The sequence below is a fragment of the Mesoplodon bidens genome, assembly GCF_964165515.1.
Source record: "Mesoplodon bidens genome assembly, chromosome: 18".
NCBI classification, from domain to species: Eukaryota; Metazoa; Chordata; class Mammalia; order Artiodactyla; family Ziphiidae; genus Mesoplodon; species Mesoplodon bidens.
The window spans coordinates 17,929,449-17,951,330 of NC_138175.1; the positions used below are offsets into that span (position 1 = coordinate 17,929,449).

The 21,882-nt window shown below is 32.6% G+C and overlaps 1 protein-coding gene across 12 annotated transcripts in view; it reads right to left on the reverse strand.

Annotated features, from left to right (window-relative positions):
* The window catches only part of NFAT5 (nuclear factor of activated T cells 5), a 205,331-nt gene that overhangs the window by 39,480 nt on the left and 143,969 nt on the right, over positions 1–21,882 (reverse strand). For 9 of the 12 annotated variants that reach the window (XM_081217122.1, XM_081217120.1, XM_081217121.1 and 6 more), the window contains 3 exons: positions 21,465–21,590; positions 6,315–6,873; positions 1,392–1,584 (listed from right to left, as the gene is read on the reverse strand). In XM_081217122.1, the coding sequence (XP_081073248.1) occupies positions 1,392–1,584; positions 6,315–6,873; positions 21,465–21,522 (810 nt within the window). In that variant the 5' untranslated portion in view covers positions 21,523–21,590. Of the gene's footprint in view, positions 1–1,391; positions 1,585–4,568; positions 4,708–6,314; positions 6,874–7,323; positions 7,386–21,464; positions 21,591–21,882 lie in introns of those variants that run through there. The other 3 variants (XM_081217114.1, XM_081217115.1, XM_081217116.1) reach the window with 3 other exon arrangements.

The window sequence follows — 21,882 nt, forward strand, 5'->3', positions numbered from 1 at the left end:
CAAAATGTCTGGTTAGACAAATATTTATACAAAGCATAACTTAAATTTCTCACTTGCCTGTAACTTGTCCTAAGATTGGGGGACTGAAGAAGGATTGGTGTGGTGAGTAGTAGAGGGGTAGGAATGATACTGTATATGTGACTATTAACAAACTGTATAATGGTCATGAGTAAGCTTCTTGATCCCAAGTTTCTACCATTATTTCTTTCAAGTATAAAACGAAAGGCAGTTCAATTAAATATTGTTCAACTAACACATTTACACAAACTGTATTTATAAGAATCTACCATGTGACTAGCCAAAATTCCTCCCTGTTTAGTATTTTGCAAGGGGTAGGAACACTTGTTAAATAAACATCCCCTACTCCACTTTTTTTTTTTTTTTTTTGCGGTACGCGGGCCTCTCACTGTTGTGGCCTCTCCCGTTGCGGAGCACAGGCTCCGGACGCACAGGCTCAGCGGCCATGGCTCACGGGCCCAGCCGCTCTGCGGCATGTGGGATCTTCCCAGACCGGGGCACGAACCCGTGTCCCCTGCATCGGCAGGCGGACTCCCAACCACTGCGCCACCAGGGAAGCCCCCCTGCTCCACTTCTTTTGGTTTGTCTTCAAAGAGAAATCGTCTTTTTAATGAGGTATACCAGGTGCTAAAATTTAAGTGTCCCCTCTTTTTTCTTTTAGTCTAAGTTCTGAAAAGATAAAGACTCAACTGATACCCTGTTTTTTTGTTTTATTTTATTTAATTTATTTATTTGTTTTTTTGCCGTACGCGGGCCTCTCACTGTTGTGGCCTCTCCCGTTGCTGAGCAAAGGCTCCGGACGCACAGGCTCAGCGGCCATGGCTCATGGGCCCAGCCGCTCCGCGGCATGTGGGATCTTCCCGGACCGGGGCATGAACCCGTGTCCCCTGCATCGGCAGGCGGACTCTCAACCACTGCGCCACCAGAGAAGCCCGATATCCTGTTTTTTAAACTGAAGACTTAAGTTACTTATCAACCAATTCTTTTCTGAGTTGAGTAGTCCTGATTGCTTTAGCCATCTCAAAAACCTTATTTTCCAAGTCCAAGATAATTTCTACAATATTTCTTTGGACTCATTTTAAAATTTCTTCTTAAACATAAGGTTTGACCAATGTCAAATATAAAGGGAAGATAATTCATGATTGCCATATATTTTACTTGTTAGAACACATTTTCATCTCTCCTTTCATTTAAACTAAAATTCAAAGGACATCAGAGTAACAATATTTGGCCTATAATTCAGTCAGACTTTTACTTTAATTTCTAATATATACAGCTATTAGTTTTATTTTAGGCGGCTCTTTTTTGGTTAAAAACAAAATAATAAATAAAAGTAGATAAAATTCTTCATATATTGCTAACTAAATAAGTACCTTTACTGTAGGAAAGCCTTGCTGTGTTCTGTCCTTTACTGAGCCACGACTACCCTCAGTTAGGTACCGAGCTCTGTGCTGGGTCTCAGGTTGTACAACTATCTTCAGTTCCTTTCCCTCACTTTTAACAGGATACTGTCCACACAACATAGGGCTCTTCTTTACTCCAGTTCCTTTTTGGTTTTCCAATGTTCTGAGAAGTCAAAGCACAAAGTGGAAAAAGTATCAAAAAGAGTTTTCTACAAAAGTCATCTAAGATAAAGGAAGAAAGAGAATAGGCAATAACATTAAAAACAACTGATTATCTTACTGACAAAATAAAAGACAGCCTAAGGGCCACTACATTCCATAAGTAAAGTATCTTTAAAAATTTTGTAATTAAAAAGAATATATATATGTATATAACTAAGTCACTCTGCTGTATAGCAGAGATTGGTACAACATTGTAAATCAACTATACTTCAATTAAAAAAAATTGAAAATAAAATTTTGTGATAAAGTTGGACAGGGATGACAAAGAATGCATATGTGTGGCAGGAGGAAGGAAGACTGAATGCAATAAACCAAGAATAACAGGAAAGACAATAGCTAATGTCACTATAACCTTTCACATTGCACTTCATTCAAAATAAAGTTTAAAAATTACATATATGTGTGAGTGTTACATAAAGCTACAAGATTACTATTATTTTCTAATAGGACTTACAAAGCAAAAGAAAAGTGGGGGTAGCGCAAAGACACAAACAAACAAAAAAACACAAAAGGCCTTAAAGAAACTGAAGGAACATGTACATATTCTTTTGGATATTTTCCTCAGTACATCAAACTGAGAAAATTATACTAAAAAAAAAAAAAAAAATCAGTGATTCAATTTTTATTTAGAAATTAGCTTTACTCTGAACAATCTTTCCCAGAAGTTAAATTTTTCACAGTATTTTAATTTGTGATTAATTAAATAATTAAAGCCCTCAGCATATAAAAAATTTATAATCTGAGCTTTACAGATAGGCAATCTAACTTATTTTTTTAAATTGGGTTTCTAATGTTTATTTGTATATCATGCATTTGCTATGCAGAATGTATGTTCAAAGAAAAATATTTCAAATGGTGGTTAGGACTTCAGGTCAACACATTTAATCTGAAGTACTGTAAATATGTGATAAAAATAAATAGAAAACAATACTATTAGTTTAAAAATTACCTATGTATATTTAAAAATAGAGTCAGGGCCTATAATGCTTTCTGTATCACTTTCCCAGTCCTAAGTTTACACTCACGTTGAAAATAAAGGAGCCAAGAGATGACTGTGGACAAAATCCTGTCCCAAAGCAAACAGGTCCTAAGAGAAATATGACTTCAAACATAGAGGAGCAATGGTGGCTAAGCAGCCTTAAATCTAGCTCTAATGTTTACCTCTTCATTTCTAACCAAGTTGTTGACTCAGTCATCAATAATAAAGAGGGAAAAGGCTATGCTCTCAATGGAATTTGGGATTGGGGTGAATTCATGGCTAGGATGCAGTAAGGTATGCAGTAAGACTGACTGGGTGAGAGGAAGGGTTCTGAAGGGAAGTACTTTGCTCAATCATCTTCATATTCCCTAAACCTTGCACAATTCCTGAAACAAAAGATGCTGAAAAAAGTATTTGTTGATGAAGGGCAAACTTGTTGATGAAGTTTGACATAATTAAGTCAAAGATTACCTGTGTAAGTAATTTAAAAGGCCCTGGAAGAATAAATTCTATGAACAAAAGTATCAAGTCAAAGTCAGAACAAAGGGCAATAAATCCTATTTTTTCATCATTCTGGGTAGAAATTCAAATATTTGCACTGAATACAATGTGCAGTACTTTGTATACAAAATTCTATAATGATACTGTTTTATACTCATTAAAAAAAAATCAAAGCAAAAAGATTCACTTACTTAAGCTATGTAAAAACATTCCCTAAATATGTGCTGAAAGGGACTAAAAGAAAAAACAGCAAAATTTAATAGTTGTATTGATTTATTAGATTATAGGTTATTTATTTTTTCTATTTTTCTGCATTTTTCAAATGTTTGTAATTAATATCTATTAATTTTATAATAGGAAAGGGAACACTTTAGTCTGAAATATAAGGAAAATTTAGCATATAATTAATTTAGCAAGATGTGGCTTTTGTATTCATTTATGCTGGCCAAGCTAATATTTATGAGGGTAAATAGATGATATTGAGTTTTACTATTTCAATAAAACAAAATATTTCACTTGGGATGAAAACTTTAAGTTGATAAAGTATACACATTATGGCTTAAAGAAGAATAGCACATGTAATCAAACAATTTCTGAAATGATACTTTTAAAAGCCCTTAAAACTAACTTTATTCTCTAGGCTTAAATGTAAAAATGGAATACATACATATTTAGATCCCTAGCTGTGTAAAACAATAAAAATATCAACTAATTCTTAGAAAAGCAGTCATTCAAATTACTAATTTTTAATGCATTATGGCTTAAGGAAAAAACAAGAAAATAGCAGCTAATTGTATGGGATTTTACTTCTAAGTGATTATCTAAAAAGAAAATCCATTGTCTTGGAATATTCTATTCAGAACTTAAAATGACACTAATTCCTTTGTGCTGCACATCCTTCTGGTTGCCTGTCACAAAAATAATTTTCAGTATAAAATGCCTAAATCAGGTTTCACATGCAGGTGACATCATATCTTAATTTCTAGGAATATCTAAAGAGACATTGGCTACTGATTCTCAGGACATTTAGGTGAAGAATTTAAGAAAAATATGGCTAGGAATGTTTAAATACTGAGTAGTTTTTAAAAAATGATTTTTTTTTCTGAATAAACTCTTTCATATACATTTTATTCATACAAAAATGCTATTTCCATCTTGAAGATCAATAAAAACTGCTGTACTCAACAAGTTTGAGGGTACATTTTCTATAATTTAGCATTATATAAATAGAAATTTTATGGCAAAATTTCTTTCATGTTTCTAACATCTTTCTTATTGAAGAACATAGAACTTTAGTTTGAGATCCCCTTAACAACTGTTTTCAAAGGCCTATTTTTCTATATTTATATATGGTTTTATCCTTTCCTTAATAAAGTTCTTATAAATTCAAAGTTTAAACTTCTTCTATCATTTTCATATGCTAGTGTCAAATATTTTTCCATTACCTAAGAAGCTGGACATTTCTTCTGCTGCTTGATGAGTTTCTGTTCCATGAATTATTTCATGAGAGATTTTGTCTTGACAAATGTTATTATACTTTCCCTGGGTAACCTCAAATCATTTCTAAGATATATCTATCATACAAAAGCAGAAGCAGAAAAGATGTAGGTCAAGATATCTCTTTAACAGCAACTGCAAATCATGTGTGTTGACTAACTGTAAGTCAAAATTTTATTTGTTCTTCATTCTGAACTTTAACATTTATTTCAGTATAAAAATGAAAATCTCTCTTACGGAACTTAAAAAAAAAACACTTTCTCCACAGAAGCCCGAATAAACACATACCTGTATTTAATGATAGACACATATGAGCCTTTTAAATCTGTGCTACTGCGTTTCAGAGCATTTTCTATAGGTAACAGTTCTACAGATATGTCCTAGAATTGTTGACTCTGCTAATGGCAACACTTTAGGAAAGGGTATATGTTGTTTTCTTTTAGATAATTTCCTAATCTGGACTTTCTAAAAATGAAAAATATTTAAATGTGCATTTTTATATACTATTATCACCCCAAAGGAGTTTTAAATGAGAGTAGAGAAGAAAGTAGTATAGAATAATCATTACTTAAATGGTAGATACTACTTTAAAAATATACTGAGAAAATATTTAAGGACAAGTTTAATACACATTAAGAATATTCTCTATAACTCTCAACCAGATTTTTAACTTAAAATATACCAATGATGTAATCAAATAGTGAAACAATCAAAAGCATCTCCATCATATTCGGTGACAACCTGAAATTGTAGGAGATCCTGGGTCAACTAAAGGACCATACATACCCTGCCACCCAAAAAAGTAATCTCTCAAGATCTAGTGAGTTAAATTCTATCAAACTATATTGAATATACTGTAGGAAAATCTAATCAAAAGTCTAGAAATTAAATGTTACAATAAAAGTATTAAAGGAATTAGAAAGTTAAAAATAAGTCATAGTATTCTCTACTTCAGAAGTGAATATTCTATAATATAGCTATTGAAATATATTTAGTGAGTGTTGTGAACTGGCAGAGATGAATGAAAACTCAAACAGGCACCATGATCCTGGTTCTATCACCCTTTAGATATATAACCCAGAATCACAGAAAAAAAAAAAAAGCGATACATTTATTTTTTTAAAAATCCTGAATTGGCATAATATATTAAAGAAAAAGCTTAAAATAAATACATGAATCTAAGTTGAGAATCAAACTATCAATTTAGTTTTTCTTGTTTTCATCAAATAAAAGAAAAAAGGGAAATAAAGGCTAAAATCTTCACAAAAATGGAAAATGACTGAATCATATGGGGAGACAACGTGAAAGGGAATACAAACTAGCCCTCTGTAAATGTTTGTTTTAGCTGGAGTCATTGCATCACTAGTTATTTCTATGAATAAAAATATTTTAAAATTCTTTTAAAGTATAAGTCCATTTGAAATTTAAAAATTATTTCTAAACAGATTATTTTCATCTTCTACTAAATCATACCCATACTAAGATAACCATTGGTAAAATCTACTGGTATTTTATTTTCTTCTCTAGTGAAACCTGATAATTTTAAGTTAAAATTTTCATGTTATTTCAATGATAAAACTAGTATCTTTGCTTTAGATGCAAAGTTGAGTTGAGCAATTAAGAAAAATGAGGAATGATTTATTTTTTTGTTTTGCATAATGGTGAGAGAACTTTAAAAAAATGTGAATACCAACCCATTTCCTGCTTTTGAGTTGCCTTTGTTGTCCGTGGTAAGCTGAGAAAGCACATAGTGAGGTGCTTTGGCACTGTCGGCATCAAATATATCCATATTAGACTCTTCACAATCTCGTCGTTTGACCCCCGGCCTCTGCTTTGGATTTCGTTTTCGTGATTTACGAGGTACCTCAGTGTTATCATTGTAGGAACTGGTGCTCATGTTACTGAAGTTGGAGGGGGAATCCTCCATCCACATACTGCAGCTCTGCTCAGATTCCAATCCACACCCCTCATCCTGGCAGGACATCCGACTGTTATCCAGCAAGTCCTCAGGTGGTGGTGAGATGTACAAGACTGTGTGCCTCTTCGGTGTTGATGGATGCTGCTGAACTGTGTTACTGGTTAACTGCTTTTCACTTACCCCTCGGTTACTTACCCCCAAGGCTGAGGAGCAGCTCTCCACTTGCATAGCCTTGCTGTCGGTGACTGAGGTAGAATAAATGGTAGGGCTGGAAGAGGTGGTAAAGGAGCTGCAAGCACCGCCCATGGAGGAAGAGGAGGGAGCTGAAGAAGCATCTGCAGTGTACAATTTAAGAGTAAATACACTATACATGTTTTCACCTATGCTGGCTAGCAGTCCCATTGAAAATGTGATTTGTGAACTGATTGTTTTTCCCCAAAATGAATAGTTGGAATTTGGTTAAGTTTTAGAATATAAATGCTTCAAGCAATACAAGGCCTAAAAAATGCAATTTTTAAAAATGCCCAAATAGCATTATTTTACTTGTGTTATAATTGATAGATTTTTAAAAATCTAATTTAATGTTTTAAGCTGTAAAGCAAAAACAAAGCTTTTATTGCCTCAGCTGGATAGTTCCACTGAATTTTAATCATTTAAAATAATAAAAAAAACCCAATATGAAATATATGCTTGTGGTCCACATTCAATGCCAATTAAATAATTCATTATAGAATTTGAAAAGTGGGACTGTGCTTAGCCACAAAATATTAAAATAAGTTTCTAACCTATGAAGCAGAGAACTACAGGTCATTTTTAATGCAGACACTCCCTGCTTCAGAGGCAAATCCTGGAATAAAAATATGAGAAAATAAATGAGAAAAGAGCTGCTGATTATTCCAGATATCAATTATAAAATGAGAAATAAATAGAAAAAATATATAATCAACTGAATTGGAGGCAAAATGGAACTGGTACCGTCACTATGATTATTTTAAAATCTACAAGAATAAAAGTGAAAAAGGTTTGATTTGGAACATGCTGGGCTGTAGAAGATAAGCAAGTTAACCATTGAGGGTCTCCAGAAGTTGGAAGTGGCAGTTCAAAACCATGATCTCTAAAATAAATAAATCCATCCTTTATCGCAGAATAAAAAACAGAAGCAGGACGTATTATTGGATGGATTTTTCTTATTGGCAGTTGGTTACAACTGTCCATTTCCTCTCTCTTTAAAAGGCTCCTTGATTTTAACTATTAAGGGAATTTCTTCAGATGAGTAACAGTAAATTTTACTAGCTGAAGTCTAACAAAAAAGAGTTAAACAGAAAAAAATCTCTGGAGAGAACCAGAATTAGTTCTTATAAAAAGGTTTTTTATAAAACTATTTACCTATTATGCCTAACAAAAAAAGTCAAAAGTAGATCTTTTCAAAATGTGTGGCAACTGGCATAACAACTCATTGAAAAATACTACTACTAAACCCTTAACAACATATCAAGAGGCACACTAATAATGTTAAAGTTGGAAGTTATCAGTTCTATACAATTTTATCTTGTATAAGATAAGGAAAGGTTTACAATCATAAACACATACAAAAATGAAAATAGGTAACGTGACAGACAACTAAAAATATGTTTAAATCTAAAATTAATTTTTATCTATAGCCATGTATGCTACTGTTTTAAAGTGGTGTGATAAACTTAAAACTGTGATGTGCAGTTATTGGAATTGCAACATCCACATCAATTATATAAAGAGTGAAATGTCAGAATGCCAATGTTTCAATAATCAAAAGCCAAGTGCCGAAGATCTATTTTTAAATTGAAAACATGCACCAAAACACTTAAATCATTTGAAAGAACTAAATGCATCCACAATTTTTCATTGCTGTCAAGGCTGAAGAGCAGTTATTAATATTAGCCATCAATAATGAAATCTACATAATGCCACATGGAAAGACTTTTCTCAACTACCATGAGTTAAAGCACTTAGAGCATTTAGATGATACCAGTTCCATTTTCCAGTTTGTATCCTTGTCAAATGCAGTAGCTGAAATTGGAAAATTCAGTCACTTTAAACTGCATTCCAATTTAAAGAAAAAAATTTATCAATTTTGTATCATGCATTAATGCAATGTTTTCTTAGTAAATAAATATTTTAAAAGATTTGTAAAAACTATAAAATCTAGATACTAATGTCAGTGAAAGTTTAGGAGCTGATTTGTAGCCACTTTGGGTTTAAATAACAAGGTTTTTCCTTACTTTTTGAAAAATACTACAGAATTCATTTTAGAAAAAATAGAGAAGGTATTATGTCTAACATTCCTCCATCTGTTCCAACTATTGGCAAAAAAGAAACTAAACGTTTTTGTGTGTATGAGCCTATGTTCATCATTTTCAGAGAAATACAAGTATGCAGCATGCAGTATTTGCAGTGGAACACACAAAGCATGCAGCATGAATTCTGTGAACTTGTATTTCTATAAAGCAGCTTTCCCCCACCCACTCTTTTTGAATCTAAGTACCATGCACATGAGAATGCAGAATATGAACATCTCAGGGATCCCTGTCCATGACAGACGGAAAGTTAGGTGAAATGTAATCATGAACTCAAAAGCAAGTTATATATTTATGAATTTAATATGCAAGATATAACCTAGCATTGCTCTTTGAAGTATGTGTGATTTTATCTTGCAAATCTTATTTAAAAATCATGGTTATAAAACCCAATTGATATAATTGTACATCAATATCTGTTTTGGGACAGGTATGCCAAACTGTGATCTCATACCCTACATAAGTTAAAATATTCTATACATTTTCCTTTGACACCTAACACACATTATGAATATTTTACCTGCAGTTTCCTGGATATACTTACTAAATAAAAAAGTTCATTAGCACAAAACTATAAAGCTGAAAACATAAACTCTGTCAAAAGACAGTAGTATCATTTAATTTAAAAAAATTACTTTTTAAAGGTTACCTCAGTTTGATCCTAAATTACAAAGGTTCTACTCATTTTAAGAATATAATGAATATAAGACAAATTTTTTAAAGCTATAAAACTCTTTACAATAGTATCATTATCCCTCTGATGATGATGAAAATGGTGTAAAATCCTTCACATAAGCATGTTACATTCTGGTTAGCAAGAGATCACCTAAGTGCATTAATAATGCCAGGTGAGGTGGTGAAGTAATAAGGGATAAGAACTATGGGCCCCTAGAGAGTATGGACAACATCTTTCTCATCTTAGACCCTCCTGACACCTAACATACTATGACTTGTATGTAGTAAAAATTCAATTTTTTAATTAAATTGATTTATGAGAAGCCAATATTTGATATGTATGCTGAGTTACATTAAAGTTAAACTGGTAAATAAATGTACCAATGTGTTCATAATGGACACATATCAGGTTAAAAAAAAAGATTTATACCTTACTATAATAGCATTAACTGATACAGGGAAGGTTCAGAAGTAACTTAAAAGAGTTTAATGGTAACTACTCACTATTTCTACAAAGAATGTGCTAATAACTTTCTTTTTTGAAACATACATAAGCCAAATTACCTATTTGTGTATTAATCCATAAATTCACTAAAAATAACAAATTCTTAATATTATCTATTAAAAAGTAAATGTATAAAATAATAGCAAGAACATTTTAGATTTCTAAACAGTAATTTGTCATTTCTAAGCATTCCCAGAAAAGCACAATGAATTCCTGGGAATATTAGAATGTTCTTAAAATATTTACAAAAATGTTTTAATCTATATATTATTAAATTTCAAGAAATAGTTTAACTGACATTCCATAGAATTAAAATGCTAATGTAATCCTGCCTCCTCTATATATTCCTTTATAAATAAAATATGCTAACTACCCCTCCCATCCCTTTTTGGTTTTGAATGTCCATCTTTATCTGTTAGGAATGTAGAGACTATGTTTAATTGCTGCTTGTTAAAATAAAAAACTCCAGCATAAAAATGTTTTAATAATTGCTTTTATTTTCTCACCAAGCAGAATAGTCATAATGTATTCTATTTTATAACCTTATAATTTATTTTTTAAATCCATTACCAATCCTTCATAAAGTTGAAAGTTTCTTCCTCTTAAAATTATTTACTCACCTAAGTAATGTGTGAATAAATTTTTATTGATTATTTCTTTTATGAAGAAACTTATCTTTGAACTTAAAAGAATTTTATTATTTTTTTTATTTTTTAAAGATTTTTCTTTCTTTCTTTCTTTCTTTTTTTTGATGTGGACCATATTTTAAGTCTTTATTGAATTTGTTACAATATCACTTCTGTTTTATGTTTTGGGTTTTTTTTGGTCACGAGGCATGTGGGATCTTAGCTTCCGGACCAGGGATCAAACCCGCACCTGCACTGGAAGGCGAAGTCTTAACCACTGGACCGCCAGGGAAGTCCCCAAAAAGAATTTTATTTTTCCATAGCTTTTTCTGTGACCACAGAGAGCACAGCAACACCAAAGAGAAAACTGATAGACCATTTTTATAACTTACTGACAAAAATATATAATCTCAAAAGAATAATTTTTAAATTTATAAGTGAAGAAAAGCATCACATCTATAGTGTTCTATATCTAAATATAAAAATTTCAGATTTATTAGATTTATTAATTGGCAGTAGCCAATGACTAGGCCAAATGCCAGTAATGATGGTGAACTTAAACTGTATATTTGGCTTCTTTCAATAATTGATGTAATCATTAAGGTTCACTATGAATATTCAAAGCACTTGGGATAAAAAGAATAGCAGATAATATCTTCCTGGATATTACAGCATTTGCAAGTACAGTTTACCCTTGAACAACACAGGTTTGAACTGTGTGGGTCCACTTATTCACAATTTTTTAAAAATAAATACATACTACAGTACTATGCAACTTGTGGTTGCTTGAATCTGTGGATGCAGAGCCAAGGATAAGGAGGGCTGAGTGCAAAGTAAGTAATACATGGATTTTTGACTGTGCTAAGGGACAGTACCCCTACCCCCCTCGACCCCGTGTTATTCAAGGGTCAACTATATTATTAATTTGATTGGAAAGATGAAAATGGAGTTTTAAATGGTACCACATAGAGAAACCCATGTATAGTTTATATACTGCTTTCTTAAACTGTATTTTAAAATTAAGAACTATTAGTTCTAGATTTGTAAATGAGAAATTATTTAAATTATCATTATCATTTTAGTGCTTTAAATACCATAAAAAAGAGATGATACTTTATGTGGAACTAACTAAACTTTTAATAGAAAGCTTTGAAATTAGAAACATTCTTTAAAGTCCTCAAAAGAAACAAATACCTTTCACTGATTTAAAAAAATATGACAGAAATGACATTTAACTAAGCTTCCAAGACAAAAATGTGGTCCCTAGCATTTAAATATGCACTTACATTTTATAACTTCTCAACATCAGTGCAAAATCAGTTGAGTTACCTTAAAAAAGCCGTAAAAATTTGCAAGTGTGCTAAGTGAACCAATAGTGGAACGGAGAGGGAGTAAACTACTGACTGTTCAGAAAATAATAATAAAAATCAACACAGGTCATTTGGAAACAATTTCTGGTCTAAAACCCTTACTGTTCAGCCTCAGTAATTCTTTTTAAGTATTTTCATTTTTCTTACTGGTAACAATGACTTCAAATCTAAACATTTGTCTGATAAAAGTCACCAGATACAAGAATATATTTTCAGATCAAAGAAGAAAGATATTGAGAGAAAAAAATTATAAGGCCAACATTCATGTTGCCAAGGGATTGAAAAATCTAGAACACACAAAGTGGCTGCAAACCTGCTTTGTCAACACCTTACATGCCAACCTTCATTTTCTACTTCTCTTCTTCTTCTTCTTATAATATTAATGTAAAGTTTAAAACTTTACAAAAAAGTTTTAGTTTCAATCAGTATCAATCCACTATTTAGAAACAAAAAAAGAAAGGAAGGAAGGAAGAAAGAAAGAAAGAAAGAAAAAAGACTTAAGAAGAAGTCTGAAAACGAGACCGACCTATACCCTGGGTGAGATTGGATGGGTTAAATGTCTCTGGCACTATTTGTCTTCACTATTGACAGACACTGTCACACAACCCACACACGATGCCTGTCTCTGAATGGCGAAGCTAGAATGCAAGTTAAGTGTATTAATAGAAAAAACAACTAGCATCCCAGCATATAAAATAAGCAATCCAGATTACTTTACCAAAAAACAAAAACAAAACAAAAAAACCAAAAAACAAAAATTGTAGGGTCGATCATTTAATTTACATGTTTAAAACAGTTCCAATTTCCCATTTGTACTTTTCCCACCCAACATAGGTTTACATGCTACGAAAAGCAATGTTTTAAAACAAACTTTAAAAAATTAAATTATTAACATCCAAATAAATGCATGTGGGTAAATTTCTTATTCAAAATTTTTGTTAACTCATATTCACCAATTTGTTCTCCTGTTTACTAATGCAATCTAATCCATAAGCCAGAATGTTCTCTCTAGGTGTTTTTAAACTGTGCCCTTACCCAAATTCCCTTAAAGAGTATATGACGATATGTTCTGACAAATACACTCAAGCAGTAAAAAATATCTACATTTTACCAGCAAAAGAGTAGTTTCATTTCTCAGGTCAACTTCCAAACACTTCCTCATCCCACCCCCTCCAAAAAAGTTACTAATTTACACTTTTTAAATTTTTTTTTTTTTTTTTTTTTAAGGCTTCCCTGGTGGCGCAGTGGTTGAGAGTCTGCCTGCCGATGCAGGGGACGCGGGTTCGTGTCCCGGTCCGGGAAGATCCCACATGCCGTGGAGCGGCTGGGCCCGTGAGCCATGGCCACTGAGCCTGCGCGTCCAGAGCCTGTGCTCCACAACGGGAGAGGCCACAACAGTGAGAGGCCCGTGTACCACAAAAAAAAAAAAATTTTTTTTAAATTTTGGCCATGCAGCACAGCATGGGATCTTAGTTCCCTGACCAGGGATCAAACCCTTGTCCCTGCATAAGTGAGGCATCTTAACAACTGGACCACCAAGGAAGTCCTAATTTACACTTTCAAATTAGATATGTTACTGTGCATAAAACGTTTGATCCTAGAGGCTCTATTTAAAAAAAATAATTAGCACTATTGCTGAAGCTGAAAGGGTTGTTACTGATTTACTAGAGACCATCCTTCTCTCCTCCAGTCCATCTAAGTGGCAGTCATAGTTCTAATACTACACAATAATTACTCTCCCTCTTTTAATCTAAATTCTCCTAAAATAATTATTTTTACCTTGTCTGAGTGCCATTAATAAACATTCACAGAGTATTTATTAAAGAATGTTTCCTGAAAAATAAAATGCTTACAAAATTTGTAAGTGTCCTGACACTGAGAGCAATGTTTTAAATATATATTTTGTCCTATTCAACCCTAAGTATTTAATCACAGTGTAAAATAGGTACTAGGTACTTATTACACAATTTGTTTTTTAAATCCTTTCCTCTTGGAAGAGAAGGATGCTTCCTATCATCCAGTGATTTAAGTACTACAGGGTAGCATCAGTCATTGATACTGGGTGAAGAGACTAAAAAACCCAGAAAGAATCCTCACTCTCAAATAACTTAAACACAAAAGGGAATAACTACACTAGCTGATGACTACATTTATTGTTGTCAAAGACCCCAGGAAGAACAGGGGTTTTTTTGTGGCATGCGGGCCTCTCACCGCTGTGGCCTCTCCCGCTGCGGAGCACAGGCTCCGGACGTGCCCACTCAGCGGCCATGGCTCAGGGGCCCAGCCGCTCCGCGGCATGTGGGATCCTCCCAGACCGGGGCACGAACCCGTGTCCCCTGCATCGGCAGGCGGACTCTCAACCACTGCGCCACCAGGGAAGCCCAAGAACAGGGTTTTTAAAACAAAAAGACAGCAATTATACTACTTGAAAGGTAATGTTTACTTTAAGACAAAAAGAGAGATTACCACCACATTAACTTAAGAACTGGAGAGAAAAAACAGTTCTGAGGGATGCTATTTGAAGTTCACTTCAATGCTTTACCATATAATACCTTTTAAAATTGTTTAGATTAAATAATAAAGGCATTCCTGCCAACTCTAGTCCAATGTCTTCATATTTATTCTTTTTTAGAGGTGACCAAAAAAGGGAAAATAGTATTTGTATCATTAAAATCTTCTGATATAACAATTCAGAATGGTTTTACAACTGGATCTGGATTACAGTGTACATTAGATCCAATTGTAGATAAAATGTCTAGACAAAAAACAGAAGTCATAAATTGCTCTACTAGAAGTTTTGATAATTGATCACGCAACTTTATCATTTCATTTTTTTTTAAGTGGGAAGAGAATTCTAGGAAGAATACTTAATCAGTCAACTTTGCAGAATCATCCCTTTGGGAAGTGTCTGTTCTCCCTATGATTCATCATCCTCTAGCAATGCTTCTTTTATTTACAAGGGCTCCTAGTGAGAGAGTGTCAACATTAAAGAGTAAGTCAGAAAGGAAATCCCATGGCCTATGTGTTGTCTGATATGCAAAACTTCAAAATGAGGTAAAAAACAGACTGAGAATGGAAAGAAAGAAGCAAAATAAAGCTAAAAAACTTGTTTTTATAAAAATAAGATTATTTTTTAAAACCTTACTAACAAACGAAAGGAGAAATCCATGTGGGAGGGAGGTCAATGTTTACCGAAAGATCACTGACTTTCAGGCAGTATTAAGTATTTTACATATTTACCTTCATAATAACCTTAAGAAAAAGTTGTTGTTACTGTCTACTTACAGGGGTAATACGAGAAATTTACTGAACTTCCACAAGATTCTGTCTATATGATAGAAATGACATGATAGCAATCAGATTCAAATTAGGTCTTTATGATTCCAAAGCTCATGCTAATTTTATTATATTTCACATTATGGGAAAAGAGAAATAATGTCACAGAAACAGGTGAAGTCTTTTGTTGTATTCTACTCTAATCAATTCCCCTCACTCCAGTCCCAGCTGGAGTGTTTTTTTTTTTTTTTTTTTTTTTTTTGCGGTATGCGGGCCTCCCACTGGTGTGGCCTCTCCCGTCGTGGAGCACAGGCTCCGGACGCGCAGGCCCAGCGGCCACGACCCACAGGCCCAGCCGCTCCGCAGCACGTGGGATCCTCCCGGACCGGGGCACGAACCCGTGTCCCCTGCATCGGCAGGCGGACTCCCAGCCACTGCGCCACCAGGGAAGCCCAGCTGGAGTGTTTTTATACAACTTTATTACTATTATTTATACAACTAATTATTATAAAACAATTAGTTATGGGAATACTTTTTGCTTATTATCAATCTTATTGGTAGCATAAAAAAAAGTAGGCCCACTTCTGTGCATTAATTTCTTAATGTGAAATTCTACAAAACACATAAACAAAAAAAGAAATTGTGTCTATTTGATGTATGTAATTTGTCTATGAATGGCTGAGAATCTGTGTGCAGTTTTAAAATGCTATTCTATAGACTCAGGTAATATAAAAATCTGCTTATTCTACCAGAAAATGAAAAAATCACAATATTTATAAAAGTTGCTAAAAATTAGTAAGAGGACCAAAAAAGGTAAACATTTAGGGAATAAACCATTAATAGGCCATGTGTACTTTTTGTCAGTGAAAATTTATAATATGGATAGTCTCCTGAATTGGTAATTGTTTCTGAATTAACCATTATGGCCCAAGTTTGCTGATGTTTTCCATTCTAATAACACAGATGTTAGTAGTATACATCTATACATACGCACATACACACATATTTCTATATGTATAAATGTATGTATTTAGATTTACTATGTAATTTTAAAAGTCAGAATGAGAAGTAGAGTTTTTAAACATGTTGCTTACTTGGCAACATGTTTGTAGCTAGGATCTGACTTCCTTCTGGAAGTGGTCCAGTTTTCTAGGAAAAGTAGGAATGACCATATGGGATAACCAAGATCAATTCACACTTCAGCTCACAACATCAATATGTGGGTTACATAGGTGAATTACTTTTCCTGTTAATGGGCTTTGGGTTTAATCTTCGGAATATATACTACATAAATGGCCAAAATTCTGAAATATGTTAACCTAGTTAGCCCAGGAGAGCAGTCAAAGGCAAATTCGCTCCTTAAATTTAGTCAACTCAAGAAAATAAGAATTACATAACTGCAAATATCTTCTAACACTAGTAAACAAGTTACAATAAATTCAATGGGCTAAGTACTCTGTTACTGTAAATAACTTTTATAAAAAATTTATATTCTTCTAGAAATAATATTTCTATTTTGTAGATCATGAAACTTGCAGAGGAGAAGAAGGGGTATGGCTTTTTCAACTCAATATCCTACACACTGCCTAGTCCAGGATCTTGTGTTTCCCTAACTGAAGTGACAGAACATTATGTTAAATTCCCTAAAGTACAATGGCAAGGAGAAAAGAACTTAGACCTTAGTGGGAAAGAAGAGAGGTGTCTTGTGCCTGGAAGGATTGAGATATGATATGATATGATATGATATGATATGATATGATATGATGGATGGATCATATGGATCACTTCATGTAAAGTACAATTCCTATCACATAGTAGGAACTAAAAAATGATAGCTTATATTTTCTTCAACTCAATTTTTGTATAGTTTTGTTGTTATGGATGGTCTACAAATTCCTATGATTTTAACTTAGGTGATTAAGGTGTCTGAAGTATTGGGATGGACAAAAAGTTCAATCGGGTTTTTCTGTAACATCTTATGGAAAAATCCAAATGAACTTTTTGGCCAACCCAATAAATTAAAGCATAGCTGTTCTTTGATTATAGGACATTATTTAGTTCTCTAGTGTCCTCTCCTATAGTGTAAATAGCACACAGTTAAGTTCTTTCAGCATAGAAAATACCTGTTACGTACTTGCTGTAAGCATAAAATTCAAAGCACTATTTAATAAGTCTCTTCCAACAGAAAAGTTTATTATATGGATCACTTCATGTAAAATTATTAACTTTAATTACAGCCTTTAAAAACTTTTGTATGTGCTTTATTAGTGTATATACCTATACATGTTAAAAACTGCTACCAAGTATTCATGTACTGAGATTATATTATTTCTAAAGAGGACTAATATATAATTCCTGAAAGTAAAATAACAACTTTATGAAAACAAACAACAAAAGAATTACTAACTAGTTATTCCTAAGATTCTCTGGCTGAATTATAAAACCTATGGTTTGATTAATTCATTGTTTATTTCAAGAATTAGAATTAAAAAATTTTAAAGGAACCTGAAATAATTACCTTAGCAAAATATTTTGATATAAACTAATAAACATGATGCTACATCCCAAGATGAGGACAAACAAATAGAATTTAGGATAGAACAAGAAAATAATTTGATTTCTTAAAATGAAGATTAAAGTTTATTGTTCACTTCTGTGAAAGACTCCCTATTTTAAATAAATTAAGACAATCTAAGGGTAAAACTGTAAACGAGTAAGTAGATTTTTAAAAATACTTGATTGGTATGTGAATTATATCTCAATAAAGCTGTTATTTAAGAAAAATACCTGCCATATCTCTTTTCAAAAATCCAAAATTCTAGTGTAACTGTTTGTTTTAGTTCTCCTTAATAATACCTATATTTTAGTTCCTTCCAACCTATACTGTAGGATTAAAGAAACAAACAAAAAGAATCCTTTCACAACTTTCATTTCTTCTTGATCAACTCCTTATTTTGCCAGAATTTGTTATCAATTCATGTAGATAACTTTTTTTAAATAAGTGATAATTTTTAAATTTTATTTATTTATTTATTTATTTGGGTCTTCATTGTGGCGCACTGGCTTCTCTAGTTGCAGTGAGTGGACTCTAGAGTGTGTGGGCTCAGTAGTTGTAGCACGTGGCCTTAGTTGTAGTATGTGTGATCTTAGTTCTCCCACCAGGAATCGAACCCCGAGCCCCCTGCATTGGGAACGCAGAGTCTTAACCACTGGACCACCAGGGAAGTGCCTGGATAACTTTTTTGTGTTAGGAAAACAGTCTCTTAGTTACTAAGAACCTACAATATTCTTCAGAAATTCTGTACTTCTAAAACTTTTATTCATTTACATATTGAACCTCAAACTACTAAGAAACTTTCTAGTGGGACAAAACCAGATGTCTTTTAAAAATGGGGAAGAGTACAGATTTCAGACTGTTGATTTTCAACTACACCTCCCAGATTGTTACACTTTGCCCTATGGAGAGGGGAGGAGTTGTGAGGAAGTAAACCTCTTTCCCCCATTCCCAACCCTGGGTCTTACCAGATAAAAGATGTTATTAATGAGAGCACGTAAAATTGTGAATAGTGTAGAGGCAGAAAAAAGGTTTAAGGGACATTCTTTTTACCCAGTATTCTGGTTTGTGGATTAGCAGCATCATGTTTACTTATTCCTTCAGTAATACATAACGGGAAAAAAACCTAGATTGGCGAATCTGAGAAACACATTTTTAATAATTAAATAATTTAAAATGTACATGAACACCTATATGCCCAGCCTCTAAATTTTAAAATTTAAATTGATTTAGAATTTGTGAAACACAAACCTTTATGGCAGAACTAGAAGTCTGTTCCCACCAGGCCCTCATACCTGACAGCAGCCAATCCGGCTCCTTCAAAACTCTGAAGAATTAACTACATCAAGAGTCATCATTTTTATGCATTTCATATTTAAACAGCAAATGCTACAGATTAAAAAAAATCAAAGAAGTCTAAATTAATGTATCTTTCCCTAAACATCTAGTCTTTTGGCCAGGAAACACTGAGTAACTGGTAATTTACTCCAAATCTCTCTTTGACATCTATGTCACTAAGGACATTAATATGTCAAATAAAAAAAGCAACTCTAATTATACATACTAACTGATATCCTTACTATAACTATTCTGCAATTTAAACTCTCTTACCTATAATGTTACATGACAAAGACTCTATTTTACCAATAAGACATTAGAATTCTAGAATAAGACTATGTTGGTTAAAAGTAAACGTGTAAAAAAAATTACAAATGACTTGGTTTTAGATCGTAGAAACTTTCTGTGTGTGAATATATGCAAATTATCAAGGTCACCTCTTTACTCTCTTCACAATCTTTACAATGTCAATAACTTCTTGATCTAATAAGAATTCATTACTTCAGAATACTTCCTTTGGTTAATTCTTATTTTCATGATTTTTCAACTCAAAGCCTTCATTCTAATTTATCTGGAGAGGATTATGGAGGGAGGGAGGGAAGGAGGGACCTTCAACATTCCATTAGTGACTCAAATTCAAAAACTTTCAATATTTATATATAAAAACTTCTAAAATTGAGTTTGGTATTATTTCAAAGGAAGTGTCGTTCTTTTTCCAAACCTAGCTAACATTTTTTCAGCTTTTAAAAGGAACTGGATCTACTGTCAACAGATGTTAAAAAGCACAGAAGAAACAGACTTTTAGTTCTATACAGATTCAACATGTCTTTAAACAAATCTCAAAAGATACAAAAGAAATCAGTTAGTCAATTTCTACCTGTGGATTTAAAGTGAAATATTTCATTAAAATTAAAAAATATATATTTTATTATCTGATACTATTTTAAAACTAGATTAAATATTTAAATTCCAGAAAAAATATTCAGTGCATATAAAGTGAAACCAGGTCATCTTAACAATTCAATTACTAAAATGTTCACAATTAAATCCACAGAATCTGTTAGAAAATGTCTGGCAACACATGAACAGTGAGCAGGGCTGGTAAGTTTCTTGGCCATGTTTAAAGTTTTCCTGCCCTCAGCCAGGAAGGCTGCATATTGCACTATACGGCTCAGGGGAAAGATTGGTACACAAGGTTAATTGGACTTAGGTTAATGCAAATAAGAAAAGTACCCAAAGTTCTATTATAGTACCAATATCCTCATTTAAATCACAACCTTCTGCTTCACTGTTCTTTTTGAAACAAAAGGAATTTACTGAAAACAATGTTTTGATGGATTTTAAGTACCATTTTAAAAGATGAGAGGTATCATATTAGGCAAGAAACCTCTAATTAGTAGGACAGATGAAACTTCAGAGTATATATATAATTTTCTAACTTTTTTAAAACACCAAACACACTTAGCAGTCTATAAACCCAACTAAAAAAAGAATTACAGTTGGGCAATCTAATATTACTGAAAGCATTCTTTATTAATTTATCACTAATCAAGACATTTTTCAATTAGCTTATCTGTCAATCTTTTAATTCAATCAAAATTTGAACCAATTTTATATAATTATAAAGTGTATGATTTGAGAGCTGATTAAAAATAAACTTGATAAATTTCAAACATTACTTTCCATACTTTTTCACTGATATAAGAAAATGTCTTTATATAAATATTACATTCAAATCTTCCATTTACTTTCAACTGAATTTAAAATAAGTATAAAGTCACATATGTTTTTAAATGTAGGGAAAAGGTTATAGTAACATGCTACAAACAGAAAAGACACTTGAGTATTTGAGTCCTTTTTTCAGATTATACAAAATAAAACATTTTCCCCTTTGAGCAAATTTTTAAAAATAATTGTTTTATAGAGACTCAAATGTAATTTTCTATCCATAGCTTGGTATTTAATAACCTTTTTATGTGCAGTGAACAAAAGAACTTTAAACTCGTTCCCATAGTTGAAGATAAGGTCCATTCTGGGAGATGGCACTAATAGATGTGCCAACATGAAATTTTAAGAAATAACAGTTGTATCAAGAATATTGTATTGAAAGTTTTTAATGTTAAAAGTATGTAGTTTAAAACCTCCTAAAACAAACCCTCAAATCACACTCTTTGATATGAATTTTGCCAGCACTGTTCATGTTGACCAGATACTACTTTTTTTTTTTTAAAGTAAAATGAAATGCATACCAGCAGCAACTACAGCTGGAGGAGGCGAGCCTGCCTCACCACCACTTGTCTGACTCATTGATGCTACAGATGGTTCTCTAGATGGAGGTAACTGTAACTCCTTTGGGAGAAGATCATAGACAGATTCTGTTGGGGGAAAGGGAAAAAACTTTTTTTAAAAAGAGTATAAGTCAATAACCTAATTATGAGCACAAAATTAATGTCTTTTCACTCATAAGAAGAACTATCTTATTCATACACACACACTAAACTTCATATAACTACTGTTGTAAAAATTATTAGCAAATATTTTTCTTTTATTATATACTTTTATTGAACTGAATAATGAATTTTCCATTCATTCTAACCCCTGTTTTCTTCTTGGCTTTATCCCTCATGCTTACGATGATCTACAGAACAAGTTATTAAAATTTTAAAA